The sequence below is a fragment of the Squalius cephalus genome, assembly GCF_949319135.1.
Source record: "Squalius cephalus genome assembly, chromosome: 20".
In the NCBI taxonomy this organism is placed as follows: Eukaryota; Metazoa; Chordata; class Actinopteri; order Cypriniformes; family Leuciscidae; genus Squalius; species Squalius cephalus.
The window spans coordinates 15,334,906-15,349,700 of NC_137141.1; the positions used below are offsets into that span (position 1 = coordinate 15,334,906).

The 14,795-nt window shown below is 39.1% G+C and overlaps 1 protein-coding gene across 4 annotated transcripts in view; it reads left to right on the top strand.

The window, feature by feature from the left end:
• Window positions 1-14,795, top strand: part of kif13ba (kinesin family member 13Ba) — a 49,986-nt gene that overhangs the window by 21,847 nt on the left and 13,344 nt on the right. For all 4 annotated transcript variants that reach the window (XM_079853040.1, XM_079853041.1, XM_079853042.1 and 1 more), the window contains exons 9-24: window positions 3,902-4,014; window positions 6,255-6,366; window positions 6,495-6,707; window positions 6,784-6,894; window positions 7,044-7,178; window positions 8,359-8,489; window positions 8,745-8,831; window positions 8,940-9,127; window positions 10,354-10,612; window positions 10,716-10,878; window positions 10,965-11,111; window positions 11,200-11,349; window positions 11,579-11,704; window positions 12,576-12,749; window positions 13,009-13,166; window positions 13,308-13,440. In XM_079853040.1, coding sequence (XP_079709166.1) covers window positions 3,902-4,014; window positions 6,255-6,366; window positions 6,495-6,707; window positions 6,784-6,894; window positions 7,044-7,178; window positions 8,359-8,489; window positions 8,745-8,831; window positions 8,940-9,127; window positions 10,354-10,612; window positions 10,716-10,878; window positions 10,965-11,111; window positions 11,200-11,349; window positions 11,579-11,704; window positions 12,576-12,749; window positions 13,009-13,166; window positions 13,308-13,440 — 2,400 coding nt within the window. The remainder of the gene's footprint in view (window positions 1-3,901; window positions 4,015-6,254; window positions 6,367-6,494; window positions 6,708-6,783; window positions 6,895-7,043; window positions 7,179-8,358; window positions 8,490-8,744; window positions 8,832-8,939; window positions 9,128-10,353; window positions 10,613-10,715; window positions 10,879-10,964; window positions 11,112-11,199; window positions 11,350-11,578; window positions 11,705-12,575; window positions 12,750-13,008; window positions 13,167-13,307; window positions 13,441-14,795) is intronic.

Genomic DNA, 14,795 nt, shown 5'->3' on the forward strand with positions numbered 1-14,795 from the left:
TGCAGGAAGGGGAAGGTTGAGAGATGAGTCATTGTGTCCAGCCCTGATGATCTCATAGATGGATGTATTTGAATACCTTTTATCAGCTGATGTGGACCTGTGTTGGCACAGTCCAGTGTTCAGTCTACAATTTTCCCTTTTAGATTTATATGACACCGCCCTTGCTTTTCTTCCGTTCACTTAAATCATTAAAGGTTTTTTCCTATTTATAATGTTGCATAAGTCATTTAATTGATTCAGCTTCAAAGATCTCTGTGGCTATAACTGTCAATCAAAGCATATAGGTTTGGAACGAGTAAATAAAAAGTGAATTGTGTGAACTTTACTATTTAGTGCACTCTGGCCCACGGTAACCTTCTCTTTTTGGCTTTATCGTGAGCATGGGAAGAGCTCATGCAAATAGCAGGAAAATTGATGAATAAATTATAGAGTATCTGAGTTTAGACGTCAACTGATCTCCTCTGGCACTGTCCTGGTGTCACTGCGCTATTCTTTTGTGGCGCATGTCATGATCACCTGACTCGACTCGTGTCCAGTCCCTAATCTATAATTCATCAGAGTCTGGACTGCGTTGGTCACTCAACAGGTGCACTCAAGATGACAGCAGAGATCTTAACTTAGCATGTTGTCACTAAAACAGAGCAATGATAAAGTATTAGCCTGCATGTACACACACCAGGCCCAGCCCTTATGAATGTGTGTGTTTGTCAGCTCAGCCGTCGATAAGTAATGATGTGTGTATTTTTCCAGCGCAGTCATCAGTGCTTCCTTTTGCATGCTGTGGTTTCCCATGCAAACAGCTCTGTGTGGATACACGACTGCTGGAGAAGGAAGGGCAATGGATAACCTCTGATTTCCATGTTCTTTTGTTTAAAATATGTTTAAATCATATAATGGAAAAAAACTTAAAAAAAAAAGATTTTTACATTGTCTTTGCTTGGCCGCGCAAACTCGCCACTATCCAACGCTAGCAGTTATTCCATTGTGTTGCTATGCAGTTGCTAAGGTGTTCTGACGGGTTAGTGCTAGGGCTGGGCGATATATCGCATGACATTGTTATGCGCATCTCGTCAGTAAAGCCGGTTCCTTGATTAGTAGTAAATCGCCATCACCTGCTTTCAGATGGAGGGGGATTCACTACAAAGAGCCGTAGTTAACTGACAAGCTGAGCCATATCGCATTAATTATCGCAGGCGATACTTCCGCGATATTAATGCGATATGGCTCAGCTTGTCAGTTAACTACGGCTCTTTGTAGTGAATCCGAGCCTGACGTCGTCATACTCAGATTCTAGTCAGAATGTGAGTCTGATACTGGTCCATTGAGCTTTGATTATGGGGCGTGTTTCAACCAAACTAGGAAAGAAAATGCCTCTGCACTCAATTGGATAGACCTACAACCAATCAGAGCAACGGAGTAAGTGACGTATGTTTTTCATTCATGTTTCCGATCGACAAATGCCTTGATCGCGGCGGCGGTTCTCTGTTCCTCTTTTCAAATTAATGCGCTGTCGATATATTCTATAACAGACGCGATGGTGGAATCTACACATGATGTTTCATAAACAAAGTTCAGGAGGAGCAAATTCAAATAATCAATCGGTCTACACTATCAGCATGAGAGGAAGCATATATTTATTCCCTCTGCCAACTCACCTAACATTCCTTGACAGTTTTCAGCATCCCTCCACTCACTCTCGGCTTGTTCTTCCACAGCCAGGAATACACGGCGATTACTTTGGGTTCGGGACGAATACCGAGCCCGAGCCCTCTCCTCAGACAGCACGCCAAATATGCATTTATTCTATCTGACTTATTTGTAAGCGTGAACTTGTGAAATCTCAATTCTCCAGCGGCAGTCATAACGAATTCAACCCAAGCGCTCGTTGATGACGTGGATGATTACGTTACCGTTGCTCATCTGTCCATCATAGTATAAAGCCCGCCCTGACAATTTGATTGGTCCGAACAATTTTTGTTCGGGCATAATAGCTCCTCAATGGATCGAGTCCAGACCGAACTTCCCGACCTAAAAATTTTGTGGGCGGGGCTAAGTTCGGCTGGCATCCAGGCTAAGTGAATCCCCCTCCATCTGAAAGCAGGTGATGGCGATTTACTACTAATCAAGGAACTGGCTTTACTGACGAGATGCGCCTAAAAATGTCATGCGATATATCACCCAGCCCTAGTTAGTGCATAGTTATGCGTTTGCCGAGTTTTTCTGGTTGGTTGTCAGGGTGTTTCTATGCAGTTGCTAATATATTCTAAGGGGTTAATGTGTAGCAAGCAATGTAGATGCTAGGGTGGTCTGAGTGTTGCCATGAGTTTGGTAAGGTGTTCTGCTACCCTGTAGCTATTATGTTGCTAGAGTGTTCTGAATGGTTGCGGTGCCATTGCTATACAGTTTCTAAAGTGTTCTGAGAAGTATGGTAAAGTATCCTGGGGGGTTGTTAGGGTGCTGCCATGTAGTTTCTAAGGTGTTCTGAAGGGTTATGCATGGTTATGTGGTTACTAGGGCATGGGTGATTGTTAGGGGATTGCTTTGCAGTTGCTATGATGTTCTGAGGGGTTAATGCATAGCTGTATGGTTGCTAGAATGTCCTGGGTGGTTGTCAGGATGTTGCCATGTAGTTTCTCAGATGTTCTGAGTGGTTAATTCATAGATACACGGTTGCTAAGGTGTTCTGGGTTGTTGTCAGTGCTGCTCCGTAGTTTCTAAGATGTTCTGAGTGTTTAATTCATACTGTAGCTAAACAGTTGCTAAGGTGTTCTGGGTTGTTGTCAGGATGTTGCCATGTAGTTTCTAAGATGTTCTGAGTGGTTAATTCATAGCTAAACAGTTGCTAAGGTGTTCTGGGTGTTTGTCAGTGTGTTGCTATTCTGTTTTTAAGTTGTTCTGAGGGGTAAACGCATAGCTATATGGTTGCTAGGGTGGTCTGGGTGGTTGTCAGGGTGTTGCCATGCAAGTGCTAAGGTGTTCTGAGGAGTTAACTTGCAGAGGTCATTCACATATATAAAGTGTTAAAGTTACAGTTGCAAGAACAGCCTTTTAATTCTAAAGGTCAGCAAGAAGGTGGAAAAAAAATGGGTCATTAAAAAGTAACTTGTTGAGGGGGAGAAAATAAAATGCTACAAAAGTACAGAATTTGCCTGCTAGTTGATTAAAGATTAACGAATGAACTCCGGCTCTATATGATTCTGTATTCTCAGCCCATGTGCATTTGGAGCCTGAAGCTTTTGCAACACAAGGACTCTCTTTGTTGTTGTAATGCACTGTAATCTCGGTCCAGCTCCCAGCCCCCCTCACAACTTCCCATATCCTCTCGCCTCCCGCTCGCATCTCTTTGCGTCTCCTCTCAATTAAACCTCGTCTCTGATGCTCAAACAGGGGGATTGTGTACAGTAAGGTCTGATGCTGGGCCATATAAAGGAACTCCACCCCACATACTCGTCCAATGCTGTGCAATAGAGAGGAGAACAATGGATGCTTGTCCATGGCCTGCCATAGCCTCTCTTGCCATTGTTCCTTCGTAATATAGGACAGCTCACCAGAATTTGTCCAGCATGGTCATTCATACACAAATTTAACGTTTGAAGCCATTTCCCTGGATTTCTAAGGACAAGCACAGAGAGGCTTGACAACCATGGAAATGTTCAGTAGTGAGGGATTATTATGTTGCTTTTTCCTTTAATTATTAGTTCCCGCCACCGTTAGTTTGCTTTTTATTTCCAGAATAACTAGGCGGTAGGCGCCATTCATGGAAAGAGACATGTAATGAGGTCATGTGACATACTATAAAAAAATAGTAGGCGGTGTATACTCCGCAGTAAGTATGCTTGCTAGTATTACATTTTGAACAGCATTTCTCACTTCTATTTTTGTACTCTCTCTCTGTCTACAGACAAGTGGGGAAAAGGTGAGTAAGCTGGGTTTGGTGGACCTGGCAGGAAGTGAGAGAGCTGCAAAGACAGGCGCTGCAGGCGAGCGGCTCAAGGAAGGCAGCAACATCAACAAGTGTGTGCACTCATGCCTCATTCTGCATGATTACTTTGTCTTTTTTTATTTAGTCTGTTTTGTCTTGGTACTTTTTTCACTTAATGCACCAACCTACGGAAGGTTTGTATGAATTTTACAGAAGCTGTCAAGAACAAGGTCATATTGCATTCTGAAAAATAATAACTTTTATTTAACTTGAAGAAATTGAAACCTAAAAATGAAGCATAAAAAAGACATTTAAGCTTTTCTGCATTAGGACATAATTTTTAGGAAATGTTTTGCATTATATTATATATTATATTATACTATTTATGTTATTATATTATATTATATTATATTATACATTGAACAATAATGATTAATATTAAATTAATCAATTCCCTTCAATTCAGTATAATATATTAATTACTATTTAATAATAATTATTTTTTTAATTTAACTATTTTTTAAAATAATAATACAATTTTATATTTATATATATATTTATTTATATATATATATATATATATATATATATATATATATATATATATATATATATGTTAAATGAATAATAAAATATTATATTTATATTATAATAATTGTATAATAATTATGAATATTTAATAATAATGTAATAATTAGAAGATCCAAAAATCGTCTTCATTTTCTTTATGAATACCTGACCCAGATTCTTTTGCTTAAGTCTCTGAATATCTGAGTCACCTCTGAATGTTTTCCTATGGCACTGAATTGAGGCGTTTCCTTTTCTGTTGGATGGGTGCTTTGAATTTTAAAGGGCACATATCATGGGAAAAAACTGTTGAAATACGTCTGATCTTTTATGTAGACTTAGGGTGTATTCACACCTGCCTTGTTTGGTTCGATTGAATCGAACTCAAGTTCGTTTCCCCCCTTGGTGCGGACCTTTTGGGCAGGTGTGAATACAGCAATCGAACTCGGGTGCGGACCAAACAATCGAACCGAGACCCAGCTGAAGAGGTGGTCTCGGTACGGTTCCAAACGAACTCTGGTACGGTTCGTTTACGGTGTGAACATGAACCGACCCAACTGCAGAAAACTGCGCCTTTTTATTTGACTGCTCTTATGAGGATACTTAACAAAACGGACATTTTGTCATAATGGTGTGCATGTGTTATTGTTCGTTCAAGCGCGAAAGAGAATTCTGGCGCGCTGTCTGTGCACGCGATACTGTTGCGCGTCTTTCTGCGAGCCGTGTGTGCATTCACAGACAGAGCGTTCTTTTTTGTCTTACCGCGCTTAAATGGTTTAAAAGCACGTTCTCTCCGCCGGAACCGTACTTGCAGCACATCGTCGTCTTCTCAAAATCTAATTACAACATCGTATAGATGACATTTTGTCATATGCTCAATAGTTTCTTAATATTGCGTTGTAGGGAATAACACCAAATCAGTAAAAGAACAAATATTGCATTACGAAATATCTCCACGCTGAGCCTGTTTTTGCACTTCCTGCTTTTCCCTGCTTGAGAATTCTTTTTTTATTATTTCTTTATTTAAAAGGGACAGCGCACATTAATCAACACGAGGACAAAGTCCAAAATGTAAATGTGCCAGATTTAGCCATACAGGCTAATTTTCATCTGCAGTCTCTAGGTTGATGGTTAAGAGAAAACAATAAATACACTACAACAATACAATAAATGCATATCAATAAGAAAGCCTTAGATATAGATAAGTAAGAATAACACCACTATTCCCGATCAGGACAACTGGCAGGTTGATGAAAAAAACAAAAAAAAAAAAAAACAAAATCCTGTCCAATGAATGGACGACCTTAGCACACGTGTGGTTTTGTTTACAAATTTTGGTTCACTTGCAAAAAGAGTAGTGTGAAAGCGAACCGTACCAAACAAAAAAAAATCAACATTGCATTTGGTCCGGACCAAAGCAAGTGAACTATCGGACTTTCCTGGTGTGAATACACCCTTACTCTTCATTTACAGTGTGAAGCTCCTCTCTAATACTGTGTCTTTAGTCACCTAAGAATGTATTTTGCAACATTGATTTGTGGTGTTCTTTTTTTCTGTGGCTGAGAGAGGAGTTTTATACTGTGGAGAATCAGTCTTGTTAAAATGGCCGCATCTAAGGGCACCGTTTGTTCTGAGGAAGGTTTATAAATCTGGTGAAGGATTTTTGGCCTGCAGGTGCATATTTCTCTGTGTTCTGTGTCTCAGTCTGTTTCTCTCTCTCTCTTATTTTTTTCCCATTTCTATCTTTTCTCTCCACACTGGACAGGTCTTTAACCACTCTGGGTTTGGTGATCTCAGCTTTGGCAGAACAGGGAGCTGGAAAGAACAAGAACAAGTTTGTGCCCTACAGAGATTCAGTGCTGACATGGCTACTCAAGGTATGAACACTCATTCTGTCCGGTAAACACTGGGAGAGAGAATTTCCACAGAATTTTTTTACTTTTTCCAAACCACTGCTACACACAATTTTAAATGTATAATGTCTGTCCTTCTGGTGTAACCGCAGGACAGTCTGGGTGGAAACAGTCGGACTGCCATGGTTGCCACCGTGAGCCCTGCGGCGGATAATTACGATGAGACGCTGTCAACGTTACGCTATGCAGACCGAGCAAAGAGCATCGTCAACCACGCCGTGGTCAACGAAGACCCCAACGCCAGGATCATCCGGGAACTCCGAGAGGAGGTGGAGAAACTGCGAGATCAGTTGACGCAGGCTGAGGTAGACACTTTTTCTTAGTGTTTTGTTGCATAAGGTCAAAAACAATGTTTTAGGAACCTGTCATGTTCCTCCTTAGTCTATGAAGGCGCCAGAGCTGAAGGATAGACTGGAGGAGTCTGAAAAATTGATACAGGAGATGACGGTCACCTGGGAAGAGAAGCTGAGGAAGACTGAGGAAATTGCACAAGTAACCGCCACAATAATTTGCACTGTTTTGTCTGGATCGTAAATTTGTTTATGTCTGGTTACTCTGTAGTTCATGTGCCATAACACCATCAATCAAACACAGAAGTGGACACTCATGTTCTTCTTGCGTTGGGGTTTTGTTCTGCATAGGAGAGACAAAAACAGCTGGAGAGCCTTGGCATCTCTCTGCAATCTTCTGGTATCAAGGTTGGAGAAGATAAGTGCTTCCTGGTCAATCTCAACGCTGACCCTGCCCTTAATGAACTACTGGTTTATTATCTAAAGGTAATGCACAACCAGGACTTTTTTTTTTTTAATATAATATAATAATATAAATATAATATATGTATATGTATATGTATATGTATATGTATATGTGTGTGTGTGTGTGTATATGTATATATATATATATATATATATATATATATATATATATATATATATATATATATATATATATATACACACACACCTCCTCTCGGATATTATATATATACATTTTTTTTCCCTAAGTTTTGAGTCAGTAATATCGTTTTTATAATTAACATTTATTCAGCAAAGATGCATTATCAAAGAATCCTGGAACAAATGTATTACTGTTTTCAACAAGAAAAAAATCAGCACCAAATAAGCATACTAGAAGGATAATTCAGCCTTGCCAGCACAGGAAACACATCACATTTTAAAATATATGAAAATATTTTTTAAATAAATAATAATAACAATATTTCACTATATTACTTAGGGTTCTTGAAATCCTTAAAAATTTGTGAATCTGAAAAAAAAAATTCAAGGCCTTGGAAATTTTTTGAAAATAAACATCCATATATACAGGCCCTTGAAAGTGCTTGAATTTATTTTGTGCAAGAAGTTTTCTGGAAAAAAAAATCTATATTATTCCCTCCGGCCCGCTAATGTGTTATTTCGCCAACACTTCGTGGCCTATGCATACTAGCTTGATTTATGTTAGTTATGTGCATTTACATGTTACGTCAAGTGTTTCCCGCGTGAGGTACTTTGTGTTGTGCATTACCATGATGTTCATATGTGCACGAAACTGCTATGAATGGTACATCAACGTTTTACAGACACCGTAAAACATTGCAAAAATAGGCTGAAATGATGTAACCTTGCTCTCTCTTGAAATGTGTCCCCACATTAAGTCCTTGAATTTTTAGGGTATTAGACCTGGAAAGTCCTTGAAAGGTCCTAATACATTATTATTATTATTATTATTATTATTATTATTATTATTATTATCATATCAGAAACAACAACAATAATGTATACCATATTTTTGATGGCTAATGTAATTTACATCATGGTATAATAATATAATGTACCTGGAGCCTGTCTTGGTACATTTGGTGCTTGAAATAAGGCATTCGTTAAGTTTTTGTCATCATGCCTTTATGGATATGGTCTGTGTGGTAGTAACAACAGTTGACACTGGGATGTTTTGCAGGAACACACTAAGGTTGGATCAGCAGATTCCCAGGACATCCAGCTGTGTGGAATGGGCATCCAAGCAGAGCATTGTGTCATTAACATCACACCTGAGGGAGCTGTCTTTCTCAACCCTTACAGAAACTCAAGGTAATGCATTGTGTTATATTTGTTTGAGATGGGTGAACCAAAAGGTCATATGCCACAGGCTATCTTTGCACTGTGCATGCATACTACATTTACATTTATGCATTTGATGGGTGGTTTTATCCAAAACGATAAGTTAATAATATAAGTTAAAGAGTAAAAAAAAAAGTGCTGAAATACAAGCAAATCTTTGTCTCTGTTGAGGTAAATGTTAAATCTTAAGTTATATGAAATAATCTAATGTTGCCTCTGTTGCAGAACATGTGTGAACGGATCTCCAGTCACCAGCCGGCAACAGCTTCACCATGGTGACCGTATTTTTTGGGGAAACAATCACTTTTTCAGGTCAGTGTTATTACCCCAGACTGAAGAATGTCACGCTGCGGCTTACTGTATTTGTACGTGATGGTTATCTTCTTTTATGAAGACTCTTTATATTTGTGATTTGTTCAGAATAAACCTACCGAAGCGGCGCTTAAGGAGTGAGGAAGAAGAGGGTGAGGGAGAGAGCATGAAGAACAGTAACAGCAGTGAGCAGCTGGACGGAGAGGGAGATACTGCCAGCGAGGTGTCCAGTGAGGTCAGCTTCAGCTACGAGTTTGCTCAGACTGAAGTCATGATGAAGGCTTTGGGCAGCAACGGTGAGTTTGATCCATTAAGCCATATTAAAAACAAATGCATATGAAATATGACTTCATTTGAAATGTTTTATCTACACAACCATTCAAAAGTTTGGGGTCGGTAAGATTTGTTAATGTTTTTGAAAGAAGTCTCCAAGGCTGCATTTATTTGATCAAAAATACAGTTAAATCAGTAATATTGAGGAATGATTACAATTTAAACTGTTTTTCTATTTTAATATATTTAAAAACTTTTTTTTTTTAAATCTGATTGCAAAGCTGAATTTTCAGCATCATTACTCCAGTCTTCAGTGTCACATGATCCTTCAGAAATCATTCTAATATGCTGATTTGCTGCTCAAGAAACATTTATTATTATCAATGTTGAAAACATTGTGTGCTACTTGATATTTTTGTGGAAACCGTGATGCGTGGAAGTCAAAAGTACAGCATTTATTTGAAATGGTAAATATATTTGTAATCTTACACAATATTTCTGTCAATTTTGATTTAATGCATCCTTACTGAATACAAATATTCATTTCTTTAAAAAAAAACATAGTATTGACTCAAATTCTGAATAGTAGTGTAGCTCTAATAAAAAGTAAAACGTATTGCTGCTATTGAAAATATGGACACTTATTTTGCATTTAAAGGTAGAGTAGGTCAGAATTGTCTAAAAAAACTTTTATTCAAATTTGTTTAAACTGTCTTTATATACCAATACATAATTAAAATGCAAGTACTCTGAAATAGAGAGTATAAAAAATTGAGTGACTCTATTGTATTTAATCTTCAATAAACACAGCTCATTAATTCCATTCACTCCCACCTAAAAACGGGTGCGCGACTGCGCGCACGTGGGCAGAGCCAGTAATAGCGGCGGTAGTCATGGCGACGGAGAGTGACAGTCGCGCAAGCCAATCACTTGTTTCGTCCCGGTAGGAATTAATGAGCTGTGTTTTTTTGAAGATTAAATACACTATAGTCACTCAATTTTTATACTCTCTTTTTCAAAGTACTTACATTTTAATTATGTATTGGTATATAAAGACAGTTTAAGCCAATTTGAAAAAAAGTTATTTAGACAATTCTTACCTACCCAACCTTTAAGGGAGGCATTTTGCTCATTTTACATGTGAAAAGGTTAGCCAATCAAAACCAATGTAATTTACATAGTCTTAAAGGTACAGTAGCTAAAACTTTCCAAAGTGGTGTAAAACATTACTGTTTTTGTTATCCAACAGACCCTATGCAGGCTGTTTTACAATCTCTGGAGCGCCAACACGAGGAGGAGAAGAAGACTGCTCTGGAGCGTCAGCGGCTGATGTACGAGCAGGAGCTGCAGCAGCTGCGCAGACAGCTGACTCCAGACAGGCAGAGCATGCAGATACCGCAGTCGCAGCCCTTGCAGCCGCACTACCGCAGCTTGGAGAGACTGAGCCAGGGAGGAATGTCATCATCACCCAACGCCCAGCACCGCCTGCGCCAGTGGAGTGAGGAGAGGTGAGCTTTATATTTTCGGTGGAAACAAATGTGTTTTGCCCTCCCAAGGAGGAATTTGGTACAAGGTGAGTTTGTTGTAACGCTCTTGTTGTGATGATGCTAGGGAGGTGGTGCTGACACGGAGCTTGCGGAAACTGAGGGAGCAGATCGTACGGGCTAATCTGCTAGTGCAGGAGGCGAGCTTCATCGCTGAAGAGCTGGACAAAAGAACCGAGTACAGAGTTACTTTACAGATCCCTGCTGCAAACCTCAATGCCAACAGGAAGGTCAGGAACCTTTTGCAGCAACACACAGGAGAAACATGGCATGGATGGTGCAGTCAGTTTAATTTTTTTTTTGTTTGTGTATGTAGCGAGATGCTGTCCTGAGTGAACCCGCCATTCAAGTCAGGAGGAAAGGCAAAGGGAAGCAAATCTGGGCCCTTGAGAAGATGGAAAACCGGCTGGTGGATATGAGAGACCTTTACCAAGAGTGGAAGGACTTTGACGAGGACAACCCCGTATGCTCTTTTTCATCACAGACGTTTTACTCTCCCATAAAAATGTAAAGGTGACACTATAGATCCGGTCTCGCTCTCCATCTCATAGGTGATGCGCTCGTACTTCAAGAGAGCTGACCCTTTCTTCGATGAGCAGGTGAACCACAGTTTAATCGGGGTGGCCAACGTTTTCCTCTCCTGCCTGTTTTATGACGTAAAGCTACAATATGCAGTTCCCATCATCAATCAGAAAGGAGAGGTGAGGATGATGCGTTCTGATCTGCCAGCAAATATGATCAGTGGTTTGTCTGTGAATATTTCATGATAACTGACTCGTTTCATTTCTGAAGGAAAAGTGGGATGTAAATTAAATCAAGTGCAAATTTATCTGTGAAATTGAATCTTATCAAGTCATCATATCAAGCATGAGACACGGTTTATCTCCAGCGGACCACTGAAGTGTTGTGTTCACTTGTTGCTGGTGTCAGGTTGCCGGGCGACTGCATGTGGAGGTAATGAGGATGGGTGGAGGGTTTGATGATAGCGTAGCTGGAGGAGATGACAGTGATGGAAGCCCGGATGGAGATGTACAGGAACGCAAGCTGGTCTGTATGGTGAGTGCTGAAGTTCACAATAACAGAAGCAGGCTTTGTGTTTAAGGTTTGAAACATTTAAGTCACTAAAGTTTTTGGTAAGGAAATAATAATAATAATAATAATAATACTTTTAATAATATACACACTCTGTATATACATATTATATTATATTATATTATTAGATTACATTACATTAAAAAAATGTACACTGCCATGCAAAAGTTTGGGGTACGATTTTTGGTTACACTTTATTTTAATGTGTCCCTGTTATAATGTAATTATACATTTAAGTACGGAGTAATATTAATTGAGCACATGTACATACTATAGGGTTACGGTAGGATTAGAGTTAGGGTTAGTGGCATGTAATTATGCCTAATTTATAGTTGTTACTATAAATACATGTAACGTGTAACAAGGACACATTAAAATAAAGTGTTACCCGATTTTTTAAGAAGTCTCTTCTGCTCACCAAGGCTGCATTTATTTGATCAAAATACAGTAAAAACAGTAATAATGTGAAATAATATTAGTTTAAAATGCCTGTTTTTTTATTTGAATGCATTCTAAAATGTAATTTTCAGCATGAATTTTCAGCATTGTTACTCCAGTCTTGATCCAGTCACATGATCCTTCAGAAATGTGGATTTGCTGCCCAAGAAACATTTCTTATGATTATCAAAGTTGAAATCCAGTTGTGGTGCTGAATATTTTTGTGAACACAATAATATGTCTTGTCAGGATTCTTTGATGAATAGAAAGTTCAAAAGAACAACATTTATTTGATATAAAAATCATTTGCAACATTATAAATGTCTTTTACTGTCATCTTTGATCACTTTGTGTCCTTGCTGTAAACACATTTACTTTACTCCTGTCTCTCAAACAGATTAAGATCCTGCAGGCTACAGGTCTCCCGCAGTACCTGTCCAATTTTGTCTTCTGTCAGTACTCTTTCTGGGACCAAGCAGAGCCTGTTATTGTTGCCCCAGAAGTAGATCCGTCTGCCTCCTTCTCCAGCAGCAAAGACCCCCACTGCATGGTGGTGTTTGACAGCTGTAAGGTACGAATCAAGATGTGTCACTTTACAAGCAGATATTAAATTGGGCACAACGTGTTTTACCCTCCTAGAAATCCTATCAACCAATCATAGCTCTAATGGTGATCCTGGAACATGCTGCTTGGTTAAATCATGTAGAGTTGTAAATTATTACTGATATTTACCTTCAGTGGTGAATTGTGCATCTCTTTTAGTTCAATAACAGGAGTTATTAAGATACCATTAACATGCATTTACTTTTGGTAAACTCTCTGTACTGTAGGAGCATGCAGTGACTGTAACTGAGGAATTTATTGAGTATCTAACAGAGGGTGCTGTAGCCATCGAGGTTTTCGGACACAGACAGGCTGATCCAGGCAGGAACCCTGCGCTGTGGGATCTCAGCATCATCCAGGCCAAAACACGCACATTACGTGACAGGTTTGAACACAAAATTGAGCTTCAGCCCCCTGCAATTGTTCAATAATGCTAATACAAATGTAGAGAACATTGTGTGCATTAGGCGTCTAGTATCTGATGATCGGCTTCCTGCTTTTTGGTTTGACTCTTATGTGTCTTCAGGTGGAGTGAGGTAACCCGCAAGTTGGAGATGTGGGTGCAGATTCTGGAGCTGAATGAGAACGGAGAGTATATTCCCGTGGAGGTGGTGTCAGCGCGAGATATTCGCACGGGTGGCATCTTCCAGCTCAAACAGGTCAGGACACCTCATGTTCCTGCGGGGTTAGAAATTACACTACTGTAAGTAGGGGTGTAACGATACATCGATATGGATCGATGCATCGATATAACGTCTAACGATACGATGCATCGATTCCACACGTAAAATATCGATATACACCTTTATTTTGACACTCTCCACATTCTCACGTAACATCCTTCCGCCAAAGCGCACATTTTCATTTACTCACCAACCGCCTTCCGGTGTGTAACGTTAATCTCCTCATCTGAAAAAGACGCCTGACAAGACTGACTAAACCCTAAACAAGTTTTTTTCACAATAGTCGATATTGTCCGCTGTCAAGGCATCGCGAGTTCATGTTTTACAGCAGAAACAGACAAGCACTCGCACCCTTGTTGGTGAACACAACACGATAAGTCCGTTTTAGCGACTCAGCGCGCGCAGTATTCAGGTCAGATGTCACTTTGAAAAGACGCACTGGCTAAGAGGAGTTTCGTCAAAGCTGACTAAAAGTGATCGAGGATGGATAATTTCAATGAACTCATGATATCTTCTTCAGGGCGTAAATGGAAAATAAAACCTGAAACATTTTCACGGAACCTTACTAAAGCAGCTCGTTTAGTGGTGAGGGAAAAGCTCTCTGTACTGCGTGTACGTTATCACAACAACAAAGTTTGTTAGGCGTCTCAGCTGAGGAAATTAACGTTATGAAGATTAACCGAGTGTTGTATTATTTATCATAGCAATTACTTGGTTTTGTTTGACTCAGAAAGATGAAATGTGAATGTATCTGCTCTGCTAAAAAAAAAAAAAAAACTTTTAACATATTAAAGCATACTTTCAATTAACTTTAATTTTGTAATTTACCTGTATTTTTTAAGTTATTATTATTATTAATCAAAACAACCCAGCTGCAGTTTGATTGATATTACTTGGATGCACAATAATAATAAAAAACATGATTTATGAAAATGAACAAGAACGGAGTACTTGCAAATGACCACTTCTGTTATAAATGTCCCAATTGGGAGAGGGTGTGCAATTTTCAAAGAGTTTAATTAAACGTTCATGTTATATATTTTGATTGCATTTGTGAGTTAATAAAAATGTAACTGGTTGTGTGAACATAATATCTAAATATCGATTAATCGATCGATATAGCCCTGAATCGAATCGAATCGAATCGTATCGTGGAATTTTTTGAAGTATCGGAAAATATCGTATCGCTGGCTGAGAGAATCGATATCGTATCGTATCGTGATGAACTGTCCGATTTACACCCCTAACTGTAAGCATGTTAGCCCACTGCTGACATAGCTCTAATTATGATCAGATTACGATCAGAATAAAGCCTAGCATGAACTACCTTA